Here is an 11,120-nt window from a genome sequence, read left to right as displayed (position 1 = left end):
ACACACACACACACACACACACACACACACACACACACACACACACACACGACAGTTCACAACTGTCTGTAACTCTGGGGTTCAACACCCTCACACAGACATACATGCGGAGAAAACGCCAATGCACATGAAGTAAATTGTTTTTTTTAAAAAAAAAACCCTTAGAATCTAGTTGTTTTTGTTTTGTTCTTAAAGAATTATTTATTTCATTTATATGAGTACACTGCAGCTGTCCTCAGACCCATCAGAAGAGGGCATTGGATCTCATTACAGATGGTTGTGAGCCACCATGTGGTTGCTGGAAATTGAACTCAGGACCTCTGGAAGAGCAGTCAGTGCTCCCAACCTCCGAGCCATCTCTCCAGCCCTTAGAATCTAGTTATTAAGAAATCACATTTTAGGGCTGGTGATATGGCTCAGTGTTAAGAGCACTGACTGCTCTTCTGAAGGTCCTGAGTTCAAATCCTGGCAACCACATGATGGCTCACAACCATCTGTAATGAGATCTGATGCCCTCTTCTGGTGCGTCTGAAGACAGCTACGGTGTACTTAGATATAGTAATAAATAAATCTTTTTTTTTAAAAAAATCACATTTTAACACTTTTTTATTTTTGTTTTTGTTTGTTTGTTTTGTTTTGTTTTGTTTGAGACAGGGTTTCTCTGTGTAGCCTTGGCTATCCTGGAAGTCACTCTGTAGAACAGGCTGGCCTCAAACTCAGAAATCCACCTGCCTCTGACTCCCAAGTGCTGGGATGAAAAGGCGTGCACCACCACCGCCCAGCCTAACACTTTTCAAATGATTGAAAAAAATAAGAATTTGTGAGGTCTCTAGGTGCCACCTAGAGACTTTACTTAATCTCTCTGAGCTTACATTCATTCATTGAGAAATGCCCCAGTGCCTGCCTGTCTATTCACTGGGTTGCTAAGAGAGCCCACTGAAAATATTGGAAGACATTTGGAGGTCACAGGCTCTGGTGGGGGTGCTCTAGAGTTGGGTAGCAATTATGTTAGAGATAGCTGCAGTCAGTGAAGGAGGGTTAAGTATTAGAATGGTCTATCAATCCATGTTAATGGAGGTTATTGTTGGCAAGCACAATGTGTCCACAAAGTGTCCAATTACATCTTAATAGTTTCCTTTGTTGCAAATCTACAAGAAGAGAATTCTGTCCTTACTCTCTTATTCCTTTTAGCTTTGGAGGAACTTCTGGGAGATACTAAAATCAAACCAAAGTATAATTAGGGGAAAAGAACTTTTACTGAAACTTTACGTGGGCTTGAACTCTTGGCACAGTATATGACTATATCTGGCCAGCGATGGCATTTTAAAAGGCAGTGTTGTTTGGCCATCTGTGCCAAAGGACTGTTAGTTCCTAGCAGGAAGCTCCAGACATGGTCAGGGAAGCCTAGCTAGGCAATGGTGTCTGTGCAGTGCTCACCCACAGCCCCGGATCCACCCCTCAGGTTACTCGGGGTGGTTTGCAGCTATTGAGGGGTTGCACTTTTTTCTTCAGGCTTGAAGCTTTGGCCTCTGTGGAACACACTTCTTCCACCTACCTGTGAGCCCCTGCCCCCAAGCCTGTGACCTCCAAGTGTCTAGATCTCTCTCCTAGGTTCTACGTGAAGACTTGGCCAAGGTTTCAAGCCAGGGGAGTGGAGCTTGTCCTCTGGACGTGTGTGCTTAGCTGGCAGGGTTCTGCCTCACTTGGAGTCTATCCCCTCACAGGGGAACTGGTAAGAGGCATAAGAAACAAGCAGACAGGCTGGAGCACAGCAGATGGAAGAGAGCATCTAGAGCTGGGATGGGGGCGGGGGAGTCAAGTGGGTGGTGGGTCATTCAATCTTGGGTTTATTTAACCCTGAGAAGAAATGCTGCTTGGATAACATGTGACAGACTCTTCAGTTTGGGGACTGGAGGACACTACCAGGCGATTATAGCAAGTATATTTTAGAAATAATCAGTCTGGCTTTGACAACCCTGAGTCCCATTCTGTCACCAAGGACTTGGGGGCTTACCCTAAGGGTGTATTGTTGATCAGCCCCATGAGGGGATCATGGACCACCTATGCAATCACTGACATGGCCATGGAGAAATTGGGATCAAAATAATGATGCATGTGGGAAAAACGAAAGGAGGGAAGACAGGCTCTTCTCACATGAAACAGTAAACTGATTTGTGAGAATAAGCTCATATATGTGTGTGTGTGTACGTGTCTATGTGTATCTGTGTCTATGTGTGTCTATATGTGTCTCTGTGCATGTGTGTCTGTGTGAGTGTCTGTGTATGTGTGTCTGTGTGTCTCTGTGTGTCTGTGTCTCTGAGTGTGTATGTGTCTGTATGTGTCTGTGCCTATGTCTGTGTCTGTATGTGAGTGTGTCTGTGTGTCTATGTGTACCTCTGTATGTATGTGTCTCTGTGTGTGTATGTCTGTGTGTATCAGTGTGTGCCTGTGTGTGTCTGTGAGTCTGTATGTACGTGTCTGTATGTCTGTGCATGTGTCTGTATGTGAATGTGTGTCTGTGTGTCTGTATGTGTCTCTGTGTGTGTCTGTGTCTGTGTCTGTGTATGTGTACATATCTGTATGTGTCTGTGCATGTGTGTGTGTCTCTGTGCGTCTGTGTGCCTCAGTGTGTGCATATATGTGTGTGTGTGTGTGTGTGTGTGTGTGTGTGTGTAACTCTCAGTCCACTTGAAGTTTCACTAATTTCAGAAAAATAAAGGAAATAAAATCATACCAAAAGATGCCTGAAGATACAATTGTATCCATTTAGCATAATCCATATTTTATATGAGTTTGATGATTTGAGCCTACCCCGATTAAAGATGTGAAAGTACTGTCAGAAACATGAAAATGTTCTTATCAACATTTATAAAAGTAGAAAGGAAATCTTCTTCCTCATCTGAGTGAAAAGAAGCCATTGCATAAGTGACATGGACTGGAAGACATTTGTGACACACACACACACACACACACACACATACATGCACACAGACATTGTGGTCCTGTCCCGCTGGAACTTGGGGTAGGGGTATTGAGGCTCACCCTCCTCCCCGCCCTCACAAACCCTCTATGACTCTTTCTTGCTCTGTGATGCAGCGCGGCCACTTACAGTGAGGCCCACACAACCTCAGCTCTCAAGGCAGCTGTGCGAGTCACACTATGCGGAAGGTTCTCTCCATTCTGAGTAGCGCTACGGAATCATGGTTGAGCTTTGGCTCAAAGCTCTTGGACACTGGACCACTCTACCTTCCTGAATGCGGGAGCTGCTTCTCTTGTGCCTGTCGCACCTGACACTGACTTCATTCTGTCGCTGTGGAAACAGCAAGGCCTCCGAAAGGGGAAGCAGGAACGGTGAGCTCTCTGGAGCAAGTCTTGGTTGATAGGATTGGGTGAGTTTAGAGTTTTGGCTGTCTCACAGAGATGTCTGAAGGGGGATGCTGAGGAGAGAAGAGAACACTGCTTCCCTAGGGAATGGGGTCTGGCAGGGCAGGGATTCAAGGAGGAGCATGGTTTTCATCTGGGCCCACAGTCACCTCTCTGGATACATTGATTCTTGGTCTTATTGGCTTAGTTCCAGAAGGTGGGTTGTCTCCTGACACGTAGTCTGTCCTGTTCCACCTCTTGAGCTTCTTCACCAGGCCTTCTGTTAGCTGGGCTGCCTGAGAAGCCTGAGAGCCTCTGAGCAAAGCCTGGAGTCTACGTTTTTGTCTCTAAGACTCGGAGCTTTCCGAGGTGCTGAGCCGGGACTGCTGGCCAGAGTCAATGCCTGGAGTGGAGCGCTTGTAGCTGAGAGCACCCATTGTGATGTCACAACTCTTCCTTTAGTTTCCCAAAGAACAATTGACTGTTTTTCAAAGTTAGGACAGGAAACTTATTGAAGTCCATGTTCTTGGGTATTAGATGTCCAAGAGAAGCAGGAAAAGTCACTACTCCCTCGTTCTTTCATTCTTAGTACAGAGCAGACCAACAGAATAACAGTGGGTAACATGAAAGCCAACATCCCTCTGTTCCACCTGAATCCCACGAGGAGACCCCCTTCTGAGATCCCTGGTCCCAGTCTGATGATGTCCTTTGCTAGGCACAGTTCCTCTCAGGAGACAGCTCTCAGAAATGGCTTACAGAGTCACACCTGGGGCATTTCTCCAAGCCCCTGTGCTCTTGGAATGTAGTGGTTTGAGTGAGATGTCCCCATAGTCTCAGGCATTTGAATGCTTGGTCTCCAATTGGTGGTGCTGTTTTGGGTGAGGCTCCAGAGGCATAGCCTTGTTGAAGGGAAAGTATGTCCCCAGAGATGAGCTTCCAGAGCTTCCAGACTCACACTATTTTATGTTTGCTCCCTCGGCTTCCTGCTTGAGGCTCGAGAGGTTGCGCTTTCTGCTGTTCCTACCACCATATCTACTGGCCAGCTGCCGGGATTCTTGGCACAGGAGACTCTCAAATCCTCTGGAACTGTAAACCCAAGTGCATCCTTTCTTCTGTGAGTTGCTTTGATCATGGTATTTTATCACAGCAATAGAGAAGTGGCTAATACAGAAACATGAGGCAGTCGTTAAGAAGCACTGAACCCTTCTCCTTGCTCGCCAAGAGAAGTTTAAGAGGGCCTATTGGTCACTTGAAGTCATGACTTCTGTCTCCTGACATCATCATGTAACATGCTATGCTCCTCCTGAGCACTCAGATGTCTTCTGTTTTCTATAAAAGGACTCTTAGAGAATCTTTGTGACTCAACCTTCATTTCTGTATTAGTTATGTTTACTGTTGCCACCATACAATACCTTGACCAAAGTCACTTACTGAAAGTTTGCTTTGGTTTACAGTTCACTCTGTCCTGGTGGGGAAGTCATGGCAGGGGGAGCTTGAGGTAGCTGGTTCCATTGTCTCTGCAGTCAGGAGGCCGTGATCCATGAGGGCTTGCTTTCTCCTCCTTGTCAAGGAGGTCCAGGGCCTCAGCCTGTTCACCAGGGCTGCCATTTAGCATGGGTTTTCCCATCTCATTAAGCTCATCTAGAAGATGCCTCACAGCCAGCACAAGGACTTGTTTCTAAGGCTTATTGATCCCACCAAATTACCACTTGAGATTAACAACCACAAAGCCTTATGAACTGCTGCTCGTGTTAGATTAACAACCACCAAGCTTTATGAACTGCTGCTCATGTTTTCCAGGTTGGAGAGCTTTCCAGAGAGAAACAGAAGGCGGCAAGAAGTTGTTTGTTCTGGAAGGTGATTCAAGTATTTCCCTTTAGCCTTGTTGCCTTCCTAACGTGGTCTCTGCTCCCTCCCTAGTATTGGGAGGGATCGTCTCTGGAAAGCACAAGTGGCTGGAAGCTTTGTAGAAACTTGAGGTTTTTTAGGTCAGAGATGTGGCAGACTGTGGACAGGTCTCAGGTGATCCTAGCTGAGGTCAGCCATATGGCTGTCTGTTCCTTGTATTGGTCCTTACAAGGACTTTAATGCCCCATGTGTGAGTAGTATGACAACAGCTACTTACAGGAACTACTGCATCCTGCTGAGGTCAGCCATCTGCTGTGCCTAACATTGACAGCACATACTGCCCCATCTCTGCTCCCTTTGGCTTCTGTAGCTCTTGTGGCTGTCTTCAATGTCCCTGGCCTCTCTTGGGAACCCAATCTAAGCCCCTCTGCCTGGGCCTTTTCCCACCCTCCCCTCCATCCTGTCACCTAAACAGGGCATCCCCTTTAAGGGGCTGCTTTCATTCTCACTGGGTAGCTCTCTGACAGTAGGACCTAGGTCTCCCTTGGATTTGAAATTCTGAGGGACCATTCCTTTCCCCAGCTGGGCACACCCCCATCCCTGGGAATGCTTTACACTAGAAAGGATGATCCTGTGATTCAACCAGACCACAGCAGGTAGATCAACACTTATTGCCATTCAAATGCAGCAGATCCATGGTTCTCCTTAGCAGAACATACGTCTCTTGCCTCAGGAGATTGCCACACTGGTTCTCAGCAGGAGAAAGCTTTCCAGTGCGTGGGGTTGCGTGGTGCCTTGTAAGGGGGAGCAGACCCGATTTCCTCTCTTGCTCTTCACATGCAGGAACTCTTGAAGAGACAGATGAAAAAGCAAGTGTCCCTCCAGACTCTGGGGAAGGCGAAAAAGAGAGATGATACTTCTCCAGACCCCAAGAGGTTGGAAGGCCAACTCACAGCCCCATGGATCTCACCAGGTTCAACCGTCACTAATCTGGACACCCAGGTCCCAAAAATCAACTTGAAGCTGAAAGGGAAACGAAAGCATTTGGGGCCTTCTGACCAGCTCCTGTGCGTGAAGATTCCAGAGGGAGACCTGGGCCGGAAACCCAGCCAGCTCTTCTGGGGTCTCCCCTCTCTGCACAGTGAGTCCATCATGGCTACTCTCCTGGTCCCCGTGAGCACCTACTCAGCAGAGCCTTACCTTGTGTCGTTCAATGGGGTCTGTAAAACTGTTACAACCCCAGTCCTGAGCTATGGTCTTCCAGCCTTCCCCCAGCCCCAGCCCCAGCCCTTGCCTCTCACCCTGGTCCATCCTCAACCTTTTCCTAAGGTCGCTCCCCAGCCACAGACTCTTACTGAGGGAAAGCCCCATGCCCACATGAAATCTCCACTGTCTGCCACGGCATTGCCGTCTCTGCCCTGTGGAAGTGCCCTCCAGATACCGCAGCCCAGGACCGTCTCTGACACCCTAAACAGGAAAGAACACTTGCAATACCACTTGCTTCAGGATCCTCAAGATAGTTGGTGGAGTTTGGTCCCTGAATGTCAGCGATGTGAAACTGCCTTTGGTCTTCCAGTTCACGGTTTTCCCTTGGACAGCCAGCCTTCGCAGGCCTATGTTTCCATCCCCGAGTCTGGCCTTTTTCATTTCAGCAATGAACATCAGAACAGCCTGGACCCCTATGGACCAAAGGACCTAATATCACCCTGGTGCTTCAAGCCGTGCAATAGGCCAGGAGTGCCAGAAATGATGGATACTCCGTTCAAACCAACAGGAGCACCCTCCTACTGCTACAAACACGCTAAGCCTCAATGCTGCATACACTGGGGCAACATCTGCACTGACCCCAGGACTAGAGAACTAAGTCACTCAGAAAGTTATTGTGCAAAGGTCCCAATGAAGCCACAGCTAAGAAAGGATGCAGCTAAGAACCTTGGCCAAATCCTAGGGAAATGCCCATTAGACAACCCACAAATGATCTCAGGGTGTTATATACTAAACGATTTGAAAGCTATCCCTGAGACAGAGTGGGGATGGACATGTCATTCAAGGACCGGCTTGGAAAATGAACAGCTCAGTGTCTCAAGGAAGAACTCGGACCAAAGACACATGAGAGGCATTCTGAGGTTACACGTGAGCAGGAAGTGCTGGCAGATCACTATGGGTCGGATCCCAGTTGAGGTGTGTTGTTCATGGCTCGCTGAAGATACATCTCGCTGGAGATCACCCCTGGAGAAGATTCACTGCAATACTGCTATTCCAGAAATACATTTTATTGATCACAAGACCCAGAAGACACTGGAAGTCCATATCATAAGATTCCGGGTGAATCAGAAATGGGGCCTCCCCACCAAGGTTATTGAATCCATAAAATTCTGTATTTTGAGGGAAGCAAAGACATGGCCCCAACCTCAGTCTTATCTCCCCTTATGGTTAAACAGTATTCCTGGGCTGGATTTGAAAAGTAACTTTCTCAGTTCCCTCAGGGGAGGCTCCAACCTTCTTTATGGAGACAAGATAGAGACCACAGATTCAGCCTCCTCCACGGATCACTCTCTCACCCTCTTACATGTAGACAGCGAAGGAGAGGGGTCCCTGACACAGTCAGTCTCTAGCACCACCTCCAATGTTTCAGAGACAGTTCAGACACTTGAGGATGGCAGGCCCAGCAACTCAGACCTGAGCCAGGATGAGGCCGTACTACAAAGCAGACCCGAGCAGAAGCAGCCCATCAAGGAAGAAGTGGCTAGGTCTGAATCAGAGAATGAGGTAGCAAGCTCTTCCTCTCATCTAGTGACCGCTGAAAGCAAACAGAGTGTAGAAAAACATCCACAATGCATGGTGACACCCAACATGTTCAAAGAAATATTCAAGGCCCAGGAGGTGAGAGTTCATTCAGGGTCTGGCTGTAGTGTCAAGTCAGAAAACTCCAGAAAGACAGACAGAGATGAGAGCAAATCAAGCACTACAATGGCCACAGGGCAGAACCCATCAAGGATGTCACTTCCTGAAGAACCGACAAGATTGGACTTTAAGAAGCAGCTGTTTAAGGAACTAAGGTGGAAGTTGGAGAATCAGCCACAGGGCCAGAGTGAAGCCTGGGAGAATGAGTCATCCTTTGTCTCGGACAGCTTTGTCTCGGACAGCTTCTCCGGCTACTCACCGTCATCTTCCAACAGTGTGTCTAGCGTAGACGTCTCCGTTTTCATGGACATGCAAAACCACGTGTACAGCACAGGGATTAGTGTGGATCCGTGGCAGGAGCCCAGGGTCTTCAAACATATCTTAAAGAATTTTGCACCAGCTGAGAAGAGACTGGCGTTGTCGGGATCCAGAAAAGAAGATGGTAGAAAAGACCGTGAGGAATCCCAGACCCCCAAAGCAGGAAAGAAGAGCCAGCCTCGTAAAGAGAAATCAGACAAAAGGGAACATCCTCCCGACGGTTACTTCAGAAAGAAGATGGGACAATTTTTCCAGTGGCTTTATTCCAGCAAAGACAGCACGAGACATAAATCAGAGAAAGACCGGGCTCTCTTTATGAGCTGTGGGCCTCCTGAAGCCCATGAGCTCATGGCCTCCCTTGGGAAACTCCTGGAAGATAAACTGATGTGTGGGCAGAAATCCGAGTTCCTGCAGTGGAGCCAGAGGAAGACCCTGCCAGCTCAGCCAGAGCTCAAGGGACAACCTTCCAACCTTGGAGCTGCCGATGCCCATCATGGAGAAGCAGCGAGTAACTGCTCCTGTCCCCAGACAGACATCACCCCTGGTCCAAGTCGTTTGCTGGGCCTTGGGCGGAAACATCAACACATATCTTTCGAGCACCCTCCCTCTGCTCTGGAAAGACTTAGTTCCGTACAAGCTCCGCTCGCATGAAGGTGCATCCTGGGCCTCCCACTCCTCACATCTGCCACAGGCTCCGCGACCCTTCACCTGAAGGGAGAAGCTTCCGCAATGGAATCTCGTCTTCGTCTAAAATTTTCTTTATTAGTTTCAGAGCTATACACACCCTGTGATGAGAATAATGTATTTAATAGAACCAAGAATAAATGTTTCTTCCGACAGTTTGGAGTGCTCTGTTTCTTGAACTGTGGGCCTGGACTGGGGGACTTTTCAGAAGCTGCTTGGTGAAAAGGGGATCCATTAAAATAGATGTCTAGTCCCTTGCAAGGTTGCTTAACAATGGCCTTCCCAGCTTAGTTCTGGAGCCTATGAAACATTTCTTTCTTTATTTTGGGAATTTCATACATGTACATAATGGAATATATCTATTCCAACATCCTCCCCCAGTGGTTCCCCCAACACACAGCCCCTCCCAACTGCATGTCTTTTATATATAACCCACTAGGGCCAGTGAGTGCTGCCCATATATGGGAGGGAATAGACCATCCTTGGGACCGTGCAGAACCTACTAGTGACCACATCTTCAAAAAGGGATGACATAGTGGCTAAAAGTGTTTGTCATTCATCCAGAGGACCTGAGTTCGGTTCCCATCATAACAGCAGGTAGCTTATAAACACATGTAACTCCAGCTTCAGGGGAAATGACTTCTGACTTCTGTGGGCACTCACATACACAGGTGACAGACATGGAAACATACATACTTACACATAAATATGTCTTTTTTTAAAAGATTTTATTTATGTATATGGGTACACTAGCTGCCTTCAAACACATCAGAAGAGGGTATTGGATCCCATTACAGATGTGGTTGCTGGGAATTGAACTCAAGACCTCTGGAAGAGCAGTCAGTGCTGAGCCATCTCTCCAGTCCCATAAAAAGATGGTTCTACCTCCCCAGCAATTATCCACTGCCAAAAGCCCCTCAGTATGGGGTGGGGCAGGGATATTGTCTACCTCACCTGTGGGGTTGTGGCTGGCTTGATCTCGTGTAGGCCTTGCGCAAGTAACACCTCCTCACTCTCTCTTCCCTGATGTCTCCTGAGCCTTGGTGACATTTAGGGCTGAGCACATCTCTTGCTCTCAGTACCTTGCCCAGCTCTGTGTGTGTGTGTGGACTGATTGCTGCCCATTGCCAAAAGAGGCCTCTCCGACCAAGGCTGAAGAAAGCAGCCCAGGTCCACAGGGGTACATGTAAGGGTTGGGATACTTCCCTGAAAATCTGTTCAAAGCTGCTCCAGAGGTCTCCAAGATGGCGCCGGTTCTTGCCATTGCTTGCCAACACCCTAGTGCTAAAGACACCACACAGGGCATAGAGAAATCAGTTTTAAACCGCCTGGGAAACTTGTAGCTGCCTAGCTCTTCTGATGCTGGGAGGGGCTACGTAGGCTGCTATAGGATAACAGAAACCAATGGTCTTACCCAGCAAGTGCTAAGCTTTGCATGCAGCAATATGGACCTGCCAGGCAGGCATACTTCCTGGTGTGCACCTGATGGGATTTTCAGGCATGACCACAGCCATTTCCATGGCTGGAGAGCTCGTGGACTGGATCCTCACGAAGGGTGTATGTAGTGAGAGCCCTGCTCTCCAGTCTTACATTAGTGGGAAAGGGTGACATTTGACAGGCCCTCTTTATCTGCTCTTCACAGATACAGAAAAGACTCTGCAGCTGTGCCAGGCAGTGGTGGCGCACACCTTTAATTCCAGCACTTGGGAGGCAGAGGCAGGCAGATTTCTGAGTTCGAGGTCAGCCTGGTCTACAGAGTGAGTTCCAGGACAGCCAGGGCTACACAGAGAAACCCTGTCTCAAAAAACCAAAATACATAAATAAATAAATAAATAAATAAATAAATAAGAAAAAAGAAAGAAAGCTGTAAAGGGCCCAGAGCTAAGGTTTTTCTGATGTTCCATTCTTAATGACTTGTATGCATAGTCACTGTGTGAGGTATGTGTGTGTGTGTATGTGTGTATGTGTGTGTGTAGACCTGTATAGTTATTGTTTGAGGTGTG

At 47.8% G+C, this 11,120-nt stretch overlaps 1 protein-coding gene and 1 long non-coding RNA gene across 4 annotated transcripts; one reads left to right on the top strand and one right to left on the bottom strand.

Moving 5' to 3' along the window:
- The first annotated feature begins 3,105 nt into the window (after positions 1-3,105).
- LOC116082405 (spermatogenesis-associated protein 31D1-like) lies at positions 3,106-9,272 on the top strand. Of its 3 annotated transcripts, none has more exons than XM_031359303.1 (3): positions 3,106-3,351; positions 5,164-5,220; positions 6,055-9,272. In XM_031359303.1, the coding sequence occupies exon 3, from the start codon at positions 6,073-6,075 to the stop codon at positions 9,082-9,084; it is 3,012 nt and encodes a 1,003-aa protein (XP_031215163.1). In that variant the 5' UTR covers positions 3,106-3,351; positions 5,164-5,220; positions 6,055-6,072; the 3' UTR covers positions 9,085-9,272. The 3 variants fall into 3 exon arrangements, with proteins under 3 accessions (XP_031215163.1, XP_031215162.1, XP_031215164.1); XM_031359302.1 differs by having other exon boundaries at positions 3,106-3,389; XM_031359304.1 differs by lacking the exon at positions 5,164-5,220 and having other exon boundaries at positions 3,106-3,389.
- On the bottom strand, positions 5,867-6,960 carry LOC116082406. Its single transcript, XR_004115281.1, has 2 exons — positions 6,706-6,960; positions 5,867-6,099 (listed from the first exon to the last, which is right to left on the bottom strand). It is a non-coding gene; the product is annotated as an uncharacterized LOC116082406 (long non-coding RNA).
- Positions 9,273-11,120: the final 1,848 nt, after the last annotated feature.

The sequence above is a fragment of the Mastomys coucha genome, unplaced genomic scaffold (assembly GCF_008632895.1).
Source record: "Mastomys coucha isolate ucsf_1 unplaced genomic scaffold, UCSF_Mcou_1 pScaffold7, whole genome shotgun sequence".
NCBI lineage: Eukaryota > Metazoa > Chordata > Mammalia > Rodentia > Muridae > Mastomys > Mastomys coucha.
This window is presented reverse-complemented; position numbering and strand designations above follow the sequence as displayed.

Coding starts and splice junctions, on each gene's coding strand:
- LOC116082405 (XM_031359303.1), top strand. CDS start 6,073: ATGAAAAAGCAAGTGTCCCTCCAGACTCTGGGGAAGGCGAAAAAGAGA.